This window comes from Microtus oregoni, unplaced genomic scaffold (assembly GCF_018167655.1).
Source record: "Microtus oregoni isolate MIOR12 unplaced genomic scaffold, Mior012 000045F_ref0000178, whole genome shotgun sequence".
NCBI classification, from domain to species: domain Eukaryota; kingdom Metazoa; phylum Chordata; class Mammalia; order Rodentia; family Cricetidae; genus Microtus; species Microtus oregoni.
Window position 1 is genome coordinate 17,649,924 of NW_024543219.1, and position 16,540 is coordinate 17,666,463.

The window sequence follows — 16,540 nt, forward strand, 5'->3', positions numbered from 1 at the left end:
AACTTGAAATGAACGACTTTGTTTCCATCAGCTGCTAAACGAGATAATTGGGGATTTTACACAACGTTTTAAAAACACATAGATTTATTTTTAATTACGTGCATGCCTGTGTGTCTGTGTAGAGACATGTGCAGATGTGTGGGTGTGCTCATGGAAGCAAGAAGAGGACTTTACGTATTTAAATCTAGGAAGAGCTATGGTTACAGGTGATTGCAAGCTGCTAGAAGCAAATGCTGGGCTCTGAGATCCAGTCCTCTGTAAGAGCAATATGTGTTATTAACTAATAAACTACCTTTCCAGTCCCTACCCAACTATTTATACTGGTGACATCCTAATTCTTGCTGAAGCCCAATGCTAAGAACAGTCTGCACTCCCCCAGGTCCTGCTAACACCCACTCCCTGCTCCCTGGTGGGTCCCTGCTACACTCACAGGGCCCGGCCTAGTAGCTGTGCAGACCTCAGGAACTCTGCAGCCCTAGCTGACCTGATTGTTGGCCCTTTCCTGAGAAAGTCTGCAGGGCGGTTAGTCTAGAGATTCTGTGGGTGCAGTTCCTCTTATTCCAGAGGAAGGTTCCCAAGCTGGAAGTGCAGAATTGCCAGTGGGGCTTCTGCAGAGAAAGCGATTGCAGCCTCAAAAGTGGGGATGATGTTTGGGGATCAGGCAGATCCTGAGTCAGGTCTGATTTCCTTAGTTAAAATGATGAAAAAAAGTGTAGAGCCCTTGTGGAAGGTCTAGTACATCAGGAATTCCCAGGGGGAGATGCTGAAAGAGCCGTCTCACATCTGCCTTAAAGGGGATGCTGTAAAGGGAGCAGAGCATCAGAATTTCAGAATGTGAAGTTCCTCCCCATCTCCTCTCCTTGATGCCCGATTCAGAGGACATTGCCTGTTGCTACTTCCTCTTCTGTGATACCAACTGAGGGTGGCTAGCACAGGCTGGCACAGTCTCACCTATACTGAGAAGAGGACACTTATGTAAAAAGAGCCCTCTGGAGCTCCCGGGCTTCCTGGTTCCCATATACAGAACATACAGACTTCTGATGGGTTTCTTTTCTCTTCCCAACCTCCTCTTGCTGCAGGTGGAGAATTCAGGGGACCCATGGGAAAATTTCCAAAACAACCAGGCACTGACATACTGGGAATGTGTCTACTTACTCATGGTCACAATGTCTACAGTGGGCTATGGGGATGTTTATGCCAAAACTACGCTTGGACGTCTCTTCATGGTCTTCTTCATCCTCGGGGGACTGGTAAAACAACCCTCTTTCTTATTATGTCCATTTTAATGGCGATTCATATTTGCTACTACCCACTTCTTTAGGCTTTGTGTTCTGCACTGGAAGCAAGTAACTGCCTTTATGCAACCAGGCAAGCTAAATCCAAGCCCCATGGTGATTTCATTGTGCATTTCTGTAGTGTTATGTTTGTCCCTTAGACCCAGGCATATTGTCCTCATTGGGGACAGCCACATAGCTAGGAACAAACCTAATTGTCTTAAGAGATAGATGCCATTAATAAATGAGAGTGTACTTTAGTAGCGGGATTCAGATACGGTTGCTGCTGCTGACTCTGGGAGTTGCTGTCCAGACTCTGCAGACAGATGGCGGTTTCAAGAGTTCCCTTCTCAGACTTCCAGCAAGCACTGTGGCTGGCACCTGCCCTAAAGAGCAGGGTCCCCTCATTTAGGAAATGTCACTATAGTAATAACCTGACTATGTTCAAAGCCTACTCCCTTTATCTCCTCAAAACTGACTTCCCTGGTCCCTATGTATTAAGAGGCCACCGCATACGATGGAACTCCAGGGAGTTTCCAGGCAGCATATTGGCAGTTGCTGCAGTTTGTCTTTCAGAGTAGCTCATAATAAAGTATGATCACTTTTCTTCAGATGAGGTAAGCGATTAAGATTATAGTCCACAAGCAGTTGTCGCATATGTGCACCACACACACATTTATATGAAGTGATGCATACATTTCTCTCTGTTCTGTATGCATAGGACATACACATTTTGAAAATGTATATAAACGTGTGTGGTGGTGGACATTAACACCATTTCTGCAGGGCCTGTAGAGTAGGAAACCCCATTATCCAGCCACAGGACAGTCTTGGTTGGGCAAAACATGGCAGTTTCATGTCTCCTTGCTATCCTCTCCTCTTGTATGATTTCCATAATTGACCTCTTATGCTTTTTAGTCATTTTAAATGAATATGTTTATTTTTAATCCTCTTTTAGTGCTCAGTGTCTTTAGCCACCCATAAAAGTATTCCGCTTTGTGTGTTATTTGGAAGGGCTTTTCTGACATTATTATATGCATGCATGTGCATGGGTGCCTATGTTTGTATGCCTGTGAGCGTGCGTGTGTGTATATGCACCTGTGTGTGTGTGTGTGTGCACGTATGACTGAGTGCTTGTGCATATGCACTTATGTCTGTCCATCCATGCATGTCAGTGTTTGCGTGTGTGTGTGTGCAGGCGTGTGCTTTCACAAGTCTGCAAGCCTCTTAGCTACTTTTCTTCAGAAAGAAGACATCAACTCATTTACTCTTGTCTCCTTTATTTTTTTTTTTTTGACTGTGGTTTGTTGTTTTCTAGTCCTCTAGGCTGACTTCTGTTTGTTCCATCCTGTGCATTTCCAGGAACATTCCCCTTTGTCCTGTTACTTTTGTATAGTCCGACACATGAATATGCGCCTTTACAGGTCTAATCCTTTTGTGTTTTCAGATCTTAGTATTCCCCCTTCTGAAAATGTCACCCTTTCTTTGGCCTGTCTTTTTAGTCTCTCTTCTGTCTCCCCTCTTCTCCTTAGGCCATGTTTGCCAGCTACGTCCCTGAAATCATAGAGTTAATAGGAAACCGCAAGAAATACGGGGGCTCGTATAGCGCGGTTAGTGGAAGAAAGTAAGTATGCCAAGAGGTTTCGCGGCCTCCGCGGCGTAGGAGCCTGTCTGCATGCCTTTTCTGTTTGGCTCTTGTTTCTTTGTCTCATGCATGTAGGCAATGTTTGCCCGCTACGTGCCCGAAATTGCTGCTCTCATCCTGAATCGGAATAAATTCGGCGGAACTTTTAACAAACATGGAGGCAGAAAGTAAGTCAGTTGCATCATAGGAGATGTGCTTGATTGACCTGAAGAGCCCTGTGCCTGCAGCATGGGATCATGCCCCTCCCCTGCCCTGCCCACTTCTTCAATGAGGGAGGGTGTACATTCTGCACCACCAGGGTTTCAGAGCACAGAAGATGGTTGGACCCTCTTGACATCTAGTGGCCATTTATATTCTCCAAGAGATAACGGTGAATTTATTTAAAGGGGTCCATGTGCAGCCTGAACTGTATTTTCTACCCTCATCATCCTTAATATATACACTAAGCTCTTCTCATGAGCTGGTGACATGATCGAACTCTGGTCCCTCCAACTGAGGTGGCATCATCCCCTGGTAGATTTGACATGTGCACTAATGTGGGCTAGAACTACAGCATAGGGAAGGCCTGGCCTGTCTGCCCTATGGAATGCCCATGACCACCAGGAAACGTTTTCTCTGAAATAGTGATTTCCCCACTTGTGTGTTAAAAGGTCTCACTGCACAGGGGAAATGCCTCCAGGGCAGGGAGTGTTAACACTTGTGGTGTCCAGGTGCCACAGGCATGCTGGATTTCCCAGAGAGGAAGCTTTCCTTCTTTGGGAACAATTTGTTTGTGCCCAGGTCACTATGTCAGTATCAATATCAGGGCATGCATCCAGTATGGACTAAAAGTTTTATTCTAATGCCGATGCCAGGACCTTATTCTCTTGATCCTCTGCCAGAGGACCATCTCAACAGAGGGGTGTTGGTGGGAGGATGGGCTGGCTGCAACCATCTCCAAAAGTCAGCAAGTACTTGCGTTGAAAGCTTTCAGAGAGCCATTCGGCTTTGCTTTTATTTCAGAATATGACATGCATAGAATGGAATGGCACAGATCCTGTGCACACCTAGAGGAATGTGCACTGGCCTACATGGCAGACCCTGCCATCCACATCTGTATTAAAGTGTGGAAAACTGCCCCACTCGTGCCCATGCTGTGTCCCCCATCATGGAGCTCTTTTACCTTGTTAATAATTCTTACTTATTGCCACATGATTAGCTTAGTTTGGTGTTTAAGAGAACTACAACGGCCTATAGGAAATACCCCCCCCCCCCACACACACACACATACACATGGCTGCCCCTTCCATCTTGACAGTTGGCCCTGCTGGATGGAGCTCAGGGAGCTTCTCTATGATTGCTGTCCAACGCATCCTGAGCTCAGGTGTCCAGTCCTCTCTTCAGAAAATGAGGAGGTGGAGAAAGGGCTCATTTCCTTGAACTACCAACAGGACAGCAGTTTCCTCTCATAGACACAAAGGACATTGGGAAAGGAGGCCAGTTGGCATCTTCTCAGGAAGGCGGTGTGTCTCCCCATCTCCCTCCATAGGCTTTTCCCCTTCCTATTATCTTAACAGTCTTGGATGAGGTTAGAACTAAGCTGTCTGGATGTCTGGGCCATTGGTTAGTTCAAAAAGGCCAAATAAGCCCAAAGATTCTCGCTCTGTCATTTATCTTAAACCAAGAGGAAAACAGTTTCCTAATCCGGTGTGCCTTTGAGATATGGACAGGTCTTTGTAATGTAGAAGACATTCTGAGAGTTCCAGGCCCTCATTATAGCTGTCCCAGCGCACTGGTCTCAGCCAGCATCTCTTTATCCCTGTCCCCAATGAAGTCAATAAAATCAGTGGCTTTGAAACCTAAGTTGAAAGTATTTCTTGACTCTCATTCCAGGTGGGAATATTTTCTTTTTTTCGCTTTCTTCTTCTTCTTCTTCTTCTTCTTCTTCTTCTTCTTCTTCTTCTTCTTCTTCTTCTTCTCCTCCTCCTCCTCCTCCTCCTCCTCCTCCTCCTCCTCCTCCTCCTCCCCCCCTCCTCCTCTTCCTCTTCGTTCTCCTTCTTCTTTCTCTTTCTTTCTTCTAGGGCTGTTGCCTAACAGATTTTGTTGATGGGTGGTCCAAATGAGGTCCCGAGACCAGTACTCAGTGCCCTGCCATGGTCTGATCTGGTGAGGTTTAAAGTCTGGCGTGTTCACACACAACCCCACCTGCTGGGGGCTGCAGATCACAGCGCTCCTGCAGTCACATTCTGGCTCTGTAATCATTTATCACTGTTTTAGCCTGGTTCCCTCTTCCCTTTTTTCTTGCCCCTTTATGAAAATGCATTGTGCTTTTAATGTTCTCCTTGGGTCTCCAATGTCCCTGGACCCTGCAGGATATAGGGTATGTCCTGTCATCAACACCACACCGGGTCTGGTCCCTTTACTTTATGCATTGTTTCCTGGTTCAAAAGCTAATTACCAAGTAGTTTAAAGAAGCCCTTGGTCACTTAGATCTTTCATCAGAAAATATAGGCTTGGGAAAGGAACGGTAATAAAGGGCCATTAGCACCCCTTTGTTTGATGTTGTTTTTCCAGTCAGTAGAACAAGATTGATGAAATGTTATGTTTGGCCAAAATTTGAGTTTTCATTTGGAATTCAGTGTTGAGAGAATGGGCTGTCAGAATCAATAAGTTTCCTTTCGCTTGGGATATGGGCATGTGGTAGTAATTAGCAATATAAGCTCTTTACTTGAGCAACGAAGCATGGATTCTGGCAGCAAACATAATGAGAAACTACAGTTGTTCTATTTCGAACGTCAAAAAGTTTCCAGATAAAATTAAATGCATTTGCGAAAGGAAAGGGCTTAACTTTGTTGAGAGCCGGAGTTTAGACTCTTAAAATAGCAGGCAGCCCTTTGAGTCTTGGTGCACACAGAAATGCATGTGCTGTCCCCATCCACGCATGCACGCATGCCACTCCCAGGACTGAGTTCAGCAATGCCCAGAAAACAGCTTCCGTGTTCACAGAGTCAAGAGCTCTTTCGGTGTGTACATATTTTATCCAGAAGTAACCACTCATAACAACACGTTAACTTGTCAGACAACTGAAGGTAACGTATGATTCTAAACTGCAGAGACACAAAAGTCTGAAATTCAAAGATTGTTCAGAATAAAATTGTAAGTGTCTTGATTTGAGTAATTCTATTAAGTAAGAACATTATTTATTTAAGTAATAAATAAGTAAGGTGGAGAAACTTAGGGCTTGGAGGGTAAAATAGCTACATGTGGGATATTGTAGAATATGGAGGGTTCTTGGCGCTTTCTTGTGAGTTTTAATCAATGTGACTGGCAAAACTTCCTCCCCATCCACATGGAATCAAGGGCCTGGCAAAGCCTTTTCCTGAGCCACCCCAGTCACCCATCCTAGCACTAGGTCTGGATACCTATAACTGTGCCAGCTGCCATGTAGCTTACTCAGGAGTGTTAAGAGTAGAGACTTGAGTGTTAACCACTGAAGGGTTCAAACAGTGACCAAGAAAGTTGGAAATATTAGAGACAATTAGCTTCTTGGATCGAGATTCTAAATCTTACTTGGTATAGTGGCCTCCTACAGGCTAGCCTGCCTCCACCTGGCCTTGGCCTCATCTGCCTTCCCTTCATGTACAATGAGAGGAGCTCAGAGGCGATGGAGGCCTGGGGGACCCTGAGACTCCCATGGCCTTGGGGGCCTTGGTTTACTGTCTGTTTTCTCCCACAGCCTCTTGCAGTTTTCCCCCAGAGGTTTCCTCTCTGAGTGTAATGCATTCTACTCCTGGTTAGTTTATGAGAACTGACAAGATCATGGTCCAAGGTCATATGGCCAAGGGCCATGGAAAATAATTGGCCACAGAGAGGAATCCATCAGCCGTAACCCCTGGATAGAGACAGCACAGCTGGGGAGCCATCTAAGCCTTGTATTTCCCATGATGTGGCTTTATTGGCCCCAAATTGAGGCAGTCCTGGCCCAAGTGTTTGGGAGAGAGAGGACAGGACAGGTTTAGAAGGCTCCACAGATTTTTGGTAGCCAAACGTAGAGAGAACATGTAGAGAGAAAAAGATAAGGGTAAACAAAAGGGGAGAAGGAAACCAAAGGTTAGCATGGAAGAAAAACCTAAATGGTGACATCCCCATTCTAGAGTGGGGCATGGTTATTACAGTCAAACCCATACCTTGCTCCATTGCAAGAAGGCCATGTATAGAGTGTCAGTGCTACATGTTTCATTGGGCAAATTTTGACATCAGTAAGTTGGACCATTTTGAGATCTGTGACCTCACTCATGGTTTCCAGGAGAGAACAGTGAATTTATTTAAAAAGACCAAGTGCACCTGGGACCGTATTTTCTATCCTCATCTGGACCCAATGCTCCAAGGATGCAGAGAATAACTGTATCTCCTTCTCAGTCTCCAACTCGCCTGTCACTGCTGTCTGCCCAGGAGGCTCAGGGCTGCATGCATCTTCTGGTTTCTTATGATCGGGCCCTAGTTTAGCTATGTCCAGGCTCTTCTCCCTAAGTTTCTTTCCCCTTCCTAAGACCCTGCTCTGTGTTTCCGTCTGCCTCTGCACATTTTGGATCAACACTGGCTTCCTTTCTACATTCTCCCTACCTCCAGGTTTTTCCCACAGTGGTTCCAGGTCATACTTTAGCGAACCAAGCACTAAAAGTCCAGAATGTGGTTCTTTATTTAGAAAGATTCATTTAGTTTACCCCCTCTGTGGTCTACCCTTGCCTGAAAGAGAGTCACCACGTGTCATACCTTTGCGATTTTTGTTTCAGATGTGTTTATTGAGTGCCTGCTCTCTGAGCCTGGCATCCCGGAGAGACACATTCCAGCACAGCCATTAAACCCTCCAGCGACACCACAGCCCTGCTACTCTCTCTCAAGCTCCATGCTATCTTGCCACCTTAATGGTTGGATAGTTCAGCCTGAAAACTTTAAAACCTGCCTCAGTTCCCGGAGAATCTTCCAACAGTGCTATGGCTGCTCTCAGGCCTGGCCTCCAGTGTGCAGGAGTGGGGTTTGGATTGATTCATGTAGTGTTAAGATGGCCTGATGCCACAGGCCTGCTTTCCTTTCCTGTTTACTTGGATCTCCGGTGAAGCTCACTCTCGCTTCTCCCATGGCTGCGAGGGGCGGGCTGCTCTCAGGAGGGATGTTTCTTATAAGATGTCATTTACTATTTCTCTATCTCAGACATCGCTCAGCTTGAAATGGGACTGAAGTCTTGTATTTTACACAATCTTTGATCCCTTGTCAAGAAAGCCATTGAGCACTCTCCTCTCGTAGCCCACGTGACTCCCCAGCAATATCTTAGGATTCCTGGATTTTAAAAACCATAAATTAGCAAATCATCAACATATCACCAGGAAGGTTCATCTGGTAGCGATTCTAGTCAGAAGGAAACATGGGCCCTAATAACTGATTTTCATGAAGATACAAAGAATTGCAGACAGACAGATACAGTAAATAGGAAGACAAATAGATAATTCAAGTTGACAGCCCATCTTGAACTGATTCAGCATTCTGCTTTGATTAGCATTAAACTTTTTGGGGAACAGGGGGAAAAAGAAAAAGAAATGAGATTGCCCTCATACTTGGGGAAAATGACCCCTGGTGACTTCTGAAACTGGGTACCAAGAGGCAGATCCAATGCATTTGTCGTTAGATGGCTCGCATGATGTAGTGTGCCAGGAAGTCCTTCCAATGGCAGGGGTCTTGGTGGGTGTGGATGTGACGCTTCTTCCTTGGCATCTGCTTTGGATTCCTCTAAGCCACATCTTCAGTCCCTTTCAAACTCGCATGTCTCCCGAGAAGAGACTTGACTGCATAGTCAGTCAATCTCCTGGTAATGCTGATGGGATGAAGGCTTCCCCTGCCCCCTTCCCTGCTGTCTTTCTTCCCTTCAGCACACTTAGCAGAATGTTCCACCTATTGTTCTCCAAACAAGAATAGAAATGTAGGTGGGAGATGAACTGAGTACCGGGGGGGGGGGGGGGGGAGAAGAAAGGGGAAAAAAAAGCCATATTCAAGCTTAGACTTTTGCTTTCAAATATTCTTGCTTCCATTTACAAAGGAGTCCTGATTATGACTTTTCTAATTATAATCCCCAATGATTCTTTCTGCTCAGCATCATGTTTGATGGAATGAGTCCTTGCTGGGTAGACTGAGAATCCCAGGAGCAAATGTAAGCATCCGAGACTAAGTTGCACCCTATTTTCTGTCTTCCTGCCATGCCAGTCATTCTGATAGAAGTCTTTCCAGAGCTGTGGCAGGCAGTTCCTCATAGATTTGGGGTTCATTCCACCACTGCTGTCACTATGCCCTGAAAGTAAAACAACAAACTTTCTAACTGGCCAAGTCCAGTGTCTCTTCGCATTAAAGTATTATAGAACCCAATGCAGCGTGAAAGTTGTGGAAATCTGATTCTGTTGCTGTCAGGATTGAGACAGTACTGATATTGCATGGCAATGGCTTGCTCCCGCTCCCACAACCGTGGAGACTTGCTCTGAATGTGGGTACCAGTTCTCAGTAAAAGTCATCCTCTCTCCTTCCTCTGTGCCATTTCAGTGAGTGGAAGTGGAGGCAGATCAGAGACACATGTATACCACTCTAAGGGCTATGATGCTTGTCACTGATGCCAAAGGGTCATGCCAGCTTGCATATCAAACAGATTTAGGAAAACACCCATTCCAACACACTGGCTCAACAATTATTAACTGTGCTGGGCTCTGTGGTGAGCAGAATGAGGAGGAGATGTGATTGCTATTCTCCTGGGCGGTGTGTGAGACTTTGTACAGTCAGAACTACCCAAGGATCCAGCTGAATGGGAGCTTGATTGTGCAGGGACATCATCCCTTTGAGATGCTCTTTTGGCAGGAATTTTGTACAATAAAATCATGAAGGTGTGAAATAATCACGAAGGCACGAGCCCGTTACAAAGAGTTTTCCTAAAGCATGTTATAACTCAGATTGTTGAATGTACTCACTGGCGCTGTTTAGGGCAGAGGTAACAGCAGAAAACCAGTGTGCCTAAAATCTTACAGATCTACAAGGGGCCCTAGAAAAGGGGGTTGCAGAGAGATTTGGGGCAGGGGACCTGGAACCTGGAAATCTGCTTCTTCCTAGGAAGTACAAGTGTTCTGCTCGGATGTATCATGCCTCAGCAGTCTTTAGAGTCTGTGGCTCCTCCCAAGTCCTCCAGGAGTTGTGGATACTATCATTCAGTGAGGCGGATGCCAATACAGATGCTCGCCAACTTCAGATGGTGTTGCATCCTGATAAACCCATGATAAGTGGAAAATAGCCTGGATAGAAATGCATGCAGTATGTGCACCTACTGAGCATACTAGCTTAGACCTGTTTACCTCAAGGCACCTCATCAGCCTGCAGTTGGGCAAGACCACCTAACACAGCTCCTTTGTTTAAGTGTGAGAAAACCCATGTGACTTGTTTACTGCCCAACTGAAATTGAGCAGACTGGTTGTCCAGGTAGCCTTTGGCCCCAGTCATGTAGAAAAATTCCAATTGGAACCAGCTCATTTTGGGGACTGTTAGTATGTGTGTTGAGAATGGCTGTTTGAGGCTGCACTTTTGGGTGTAGTGGGAGATAAGGGGAACATGTATCAGGTTAATTATCACGGTGACAAAGTCAATCCCGGCCTGCAGCATGTGATGACGGAATAGGATGCATGATTTCCCAAGAGTGTTAGGGAGAGAGATGGGAGCACACCTTGCATATCAAAACCCTTTGCAAAGAAAAACATATACACTGTTTATGTGTTTGGATCCATTCTCTCACTACATTCCCCAAGGGTAAGGCTAGCTTCTCTCTGGATCAGTCTTCTCCCCTCTTGCCCTGTGTTTGTCCAGGTGCAGCAGCAGGTAGAGGGAGGTAAATCTTCTTTGAGGTAAAGGGGGAAATGGCATCAGGACAGGAAGCCATCTGAGATGGAGGAAGGCAGATCAAAGGCAACCTGCGTCATTTAAAATGGCAAAGGGTGGCTGAGTCCAAGGTGAATGAGTGCAGAGAGCTGATAAGGTGTAATTTGTGAGAGCCTCACTCTTGTGCAGTGACTTAATAAAGCTGCCTGGGACTGGAGACGATGGCTCAGTTGGTAGCATGTTTGCTATGCAAGCATAAAGTACTGAGTTGGATCCCTAGAACCTATATTTTAAAATTCAGACAAAGGACTCCCAGAGCCGGGGAGTCTGAGATGGGTGGATCCTAGGAATTCACTAGCCATCTGGCCTAACCAAACCCTGAGCTCCAAGTTCAGTGAAAGAGAGACCTTGTTTCAGAAAATAAGAGGGAGTGATTGAGGAAGACACTTGATGCTAGTCTTTGACTTCCACGTGCATGGGCACCCACATGAACATATGCACACAAACTCTCCTCTCTGAAAGGAATTAAAGGAGAAAAGAAACAGCAAAGTGGTGGTGATGTGATAATACTTGAACAATGGATACTTGTGAAAATTAAATGAGAGTTTCAACACGGGTCAAAGCATCTGTCCCTTGGGGTTCTCTGACTGTAAGCAGCAGAAATGAAGTTTTGCTGACTAGGTAATTTTTTAACCATTGGAGTACCTGAGTACCTTATAAAATCCAGGGAAAACTGAAGGGCAACCTCCCAGGAAGGACAGAAAGCAGCCAGAGATGGGGCTGTGTCATCCAGAAAGCAGAAATGCATGGTTATTTATCACTGGATTTTGCCATCAGCATGGTTCATTCAACTCTTAAGGTTAACTTGAGAAGCAATTAGACTCCCTTGGTTGTGGAAACTTGATTAGAGATTTAAAAAAAAAAGCAGCTGTGATTAAAAGTGAGCTGTTGCTGATGGAAGGAATGGTATATGTTTGCTAGGTAGAACCAGCCTATGCTGAGGTTCTCCGGATCTATCAAGTCTTGAGCTGATAGTCCATGCAGGCTACAAGCTGTGGCAGAGGTGTCGTCATTCTTTCTATCATCTGACTCTGGTCTGGTGACTGTCTGATTATGTAGATCTCATTATGGTTTGTAATGGTGGATCCTCTAGGCTGGCTTAGTTCTCAGCTATAAACAACAAAATGCATCAGTTTTGTGTGGAATGTCCTGGGAAGTGGTTCCCAGTCTCCTCTGCTGGGTCATCCAATGCTCTGCTCCCTGACCTTGGGGCTCTGATTCAGGAAAGTGCCTTTGCTGAGCTGTTCAGATCTGTTTGCTCCACTGTCTGCTCCATTTAGGGAAACAGCAAAGCAGACTGCCTTTTCTGTAATACTCCTGTTGACAGCTGCATAAGACAGTTGCTCTCTTTTCTTTCTCACCAGGAGGCAGATCACATTTCCTTCCTTTCTCATTAGCAAAGTAGTAGATGTGGCCAAGAGTAGAACATTTTAGCTTAAGTCTCCTTGGGATATTCACCCCCTTTCCTCTTTTTTTTTTCTTCCTTTTCTCCTCCCTTTCTTTCAACAGGAAATGGTTATGGTCAGGCTTTGGGATTGTTGGCTTGATAAATACTGTGTTGTTTTCTTTCCGATTTTTGCCCTCTTACTCACCTGGAAGAAGATTTCAGCCTTCTGGAATGTCTGAATTGGACAGCCATTTTTACATTTTGCTGTTTAGTGTTGACTGTGTTTGCTTTGGCCTAATGTCCGAGTCAAGCATACTTTTTCCAACAAATAGATCTTGAAAACAAATGCATGCTAAACTAGATCCTGGGGTAGGATGGGAAGATAAAGACCACAGACTGGAGTCAGTTTGCTTTGATGGTTGGTGACAAGCTTTCCCCGTAGTGAAGACAGTCACTTGGGAACAGTTTATCAGTAAAGGAAAAAGAAAAAAAGGTGGAGATGGATTTACTTCATGTTTAAAATGGGGTCATGCGGAGAAAGAGAGAGTTAAAGTGAAGACACCACTCAAATCAGGGCCAGTTGCCTAAGCAGCCAAAAGACATGGCTGGATGACGTAGCAGATTAAGTCCAGTTTGCATGAGAGCCATGAAGATATACACCCTGAAAAGTTCAAGTTCAACCCAGAAGGACAAACAGAATCCTTGGGTACTGACCACTGTGTGGCTGCTTGCTGGGTCTCCAACTGCCCTGCTTCTTGTGTGATAAAATGCTACCCATTCTCCTTGCCAAGCTCTACTTAAAATCCAATCACCTCACGTCAGGGGCTACTAATGGTGGGAGGTGCTGGGGAGAGGTGGGACGAGCAAGGCATGATTAGAAGGCTCAGCAAAAAGACAGAGGAGAGTCTAGCATATGTATTTGATATAAATATTATAGTTTTACAGAGACATCTAGATCAATACATGCCACCTTTCATCTGCCTCTTTGACAAAGTGAGTGCAATGTATTCAGAAAAAGCTGTATAGGATTTTCAATTTACTCTGTATGATTTATTGTGACAGGATAGCTATGGGTTTTTTAAGTTCTTTATACTTGTTCCAGTAAAAATGGATATAGTATCTTTAAAAATAAACAGCCCAGAGCCATGTATTTTACACTACCTTCCTGGTGCAAGGCCCTGCTGAGGGGAGCTCTAAGATGTCCCCGACCTTGGAAGACCTGATTGTGGTCAGATTTGCATCAGTCTTTGCTCTTCAGCTTTTGGGAGGCTGGGGGAGGTGGAGAGAGTAAACAGGGAAATCAACCAGGAAGCAATTGCAGCCGTCTAGACAAGATAAAATGACAAGAATGAGAGAATAGGCAGAGAGCTAGTACCCTCCCTTCCCATAGGGACTCATGAGGGTCTGGTGGGGGAGACCGAGGCAGCCTCCTCTTTTATAGTGACTGGCTCCAGGTCACACAGGCCTGCTCTCCAATCTCTTGGTCCCCAGCCAAGGACCGCTCCACAACATTTGATGCTGCTGCTTCTTAAAAGACATTAAATAGAGGGGGGTATTCTGCCTTTGGTGGATACTCACCTTGCACAAATGACTGAACCTGATTCTTTATTAAATGATCGTGGGCAGTAGACTAAGCATGCACTATAGGCCTAAGCTATACCTGGAAATGTGAATGGAGGTCTATTGCCAACACCCTGTCATAGCGAGATATAGAATGTTTCAAAGGTTGTTGACTCTCAGAAATACTACTTGGTAAATGTGGAAAGTATGCAGATTTTTGTTCCCGTGGAATTGAACTTACTCAGTTACTCTCTGGTGCCTCATCATGCAAACCTTGAAAAACTCTGTCCTCCTCTTAAGCCTCCTGCCATAAGACCACTCTAAAACACAGGCATGGAATTGACTTCTGAAACAGCTTGGCACTCACTCAGAAACAGTTGCCTTCCTGTCCCACCATAACGACAGAAGTAGAGTGACTGGGAAGAACATCTGTAACCATATTCTCGAGGTGGAGGTGCCTGGTGGTAGGAGGATTACAGTCATAAATATTTGGAGATGATGAGCCTATAGCATAAATGAGTGGTAATATCCCAGTTACCCTTGAGAGAGTTCACTGTGGTCTTACAGTAGTCTTTTATTATAAAATCATGCTCAACCTCAAGATGCCTTAGCTGTTCCACATCCTCCCTATGCTGCCCATCCTTAATTAACCCCCTGCTTGGAGCCCTTACTTGGCATCAATTTACTGGATAAATTACTTCCTTCCACCAAGTTCCATTTGGCACCAGTGTGTTAATAGTTAAGATATTTCCTTATATTTCCTTGTCCATCTGAGATGGGTCTTCTGTCTAAGCTTATGTTAGCTTCTGTTTATGTTCCCTTTGTCTCAGAAGTTATCTGTTTATCAAACTCCATCAACCTTTGTCCCACCCCCAATCTCATCAGATTGGAATAGAAATGGTCACTGATTTAGGTCTGTTGTCTGTCTTTCACAGCCTAAGTGGCCAGGCCACATAGAATCCAGGCGTGAAGATTGGCATTGGGCTCAAAGAGTCTATATCGGGAGCCACAAATAAGAATGGCTTTAGACAGATAAGAATGGCTTTAGATACCTCCCAGTGTGGCCTACTTAAATAGCTCTGCTGTAAATGGGCCATGTCTTTGTTATCCTTCAGGTTCCTGGGTTGGTGAGAGAGTCCTCAGCTTCACAGGAGAGCAAGCTCTGGTACAGATATTTACATTACTTCTGCAGCCCCTTGGCTAGTCAGACTGTATGAGTAAAGTTGAAGCTTGGTTTAGAGCCTATGAACAATGCTGTTGGTGATTTCTGTGTTATTTAGTTTTTGTTTCTTTGACTCCTCTGGGTCAACTGATCAGGTGTAGCCTAGTCTAGAGATGCTGAGAAACTGTGATATGTTAAGTTCATTTCTGTCCACCCTGTTACCATGACATAACTCTCTGAACCTCTGAGAACTCCTAAACTATCTTCTCTACCGTGCAATAACCAATCCTGCCTGTCTTGAGGGAGCAGAAGCTGAGAGGTACAAATCCTCACCCATCAGCTTCATCTCTGTGAGCCCTGGAGTCTCCCACCTGGACTGCATCCTGGGTCAGTTCCTTTTATTTCCTGTGGACATCAGAGATGCATCTCAAAGGAACAGCTTTAGAGGGGCTGTCTAAAGAGATGCTGGTGGTAAGAACATGAAGTTGAGGATTAGATGAAATTGTATGGACCACATACTACTATGTACTGATGTAAAGATATCTCCCAGTCCTACCATTTTAAATCCTGACACTGCTCCTTGAAGGGGCACATCCTTGTATTATCTCTCTCAATAAATCTTGGAGACAACCTTATGAATCAAGCGCTCTTTACAGTGCCTGTAACACTCTGAATGGTTGCGCCTCAGATGAAGCCTGGTGAGAGCCATCTGAGACTATTTAATTAACTTGTGTCTGACATCACAGTATGAATCTCACCCAACAGGTCTGTAGGTGTTGTGGAAGCCAGCAGAGATCATTCTGGACAGGGATCTTTTGACCTTTGTCAGACATACCCCATGAATATTCACTGCCTCCAAGGACCCAGTACTCTGTTCTCAATTATAAAATATTTCCAATCATATTTTGAATAGATAGGAGAAGAAATATTGTGGGTTTTTTTTTCTTTCTGAAACAATATCCTCCCCAAAACTACTGCTGGAGGGATTTCCAAGTGCTTTCCCCTTTGCCTTCCTTTTCTCATGCTCCTGTAGGGCATCAGAGGCTTCCTCAAACATAGGACACCAAAGCTCATCTTCCAGTGATGATACAGGGCTGAAGAGGCAGCATCTCGCCATCCATCAATTCTGATGACATTCAAATATTTTCAATATGTGGGCTCCCTGATAACTTCCATTGTATGGAAAACAAAATGGAGGGAAATGATTATTGGCACAAAACGGGGAGGCTGTAAATCTTCAAATCAGATACAGGGCAGATTGGAACAATATGGCTTCTTCAAGGTTGCCATGATAATGTACCTAATAACTCTCCCTGGGCAAAAAGGCAATCTGCTTTCAATCAATCTCCTTCCCCCTGACAACCCTCCCCCTTTTTTTTCTGAGCAAAAATACCAATTACGTTGAAGGAAGATTTTTTTTCTTCCTTTTTTGATAAGGACTGTTCTCCACCCCAGAAATCATGCTGTAGCTAAAAGATATATATTTTCAATTGTCTAGCATGATATTGGACAGCAGCACCAAATGAAAAAAAAAAGTCGATCTTTTTCCCCCTTCCTCTCTCCTGCCAGCATTT

The 16,540-nt window shown here is 44.9% G+C and overlaps 1 protein-coding gene across 30 annotated transcripts in view; it reads left to right on the plus strand.

Annotated features, from left to right (window-relative positions):
• The window catches only part of Kcnma1 (potassium calcium-activated channel subfamily M alpha 1), a 729,767-nt gene that overhangs the window by 491,562 nt on the left and 221,665 nt on the right, over positions 1–16,540 (plus strand). For all 30 annotated transcript variants that reach the window (XM_041633822.1, XM_041633823.1, XM_041633826.1 and 27 more), the window contains exons 8-9: positions 1,080–1,250; positions 2,807–2,898. In XM_041633822.1, coding sequence (XP_041489756.1) covers positions 1,080–1,250; positions 2,807–2,898 — 263 coding nt within the window. The remainder of the gene's footprint in view (positions 1–1,079; positions 1,251–2,806; positions 2,899–16,540) is intronic.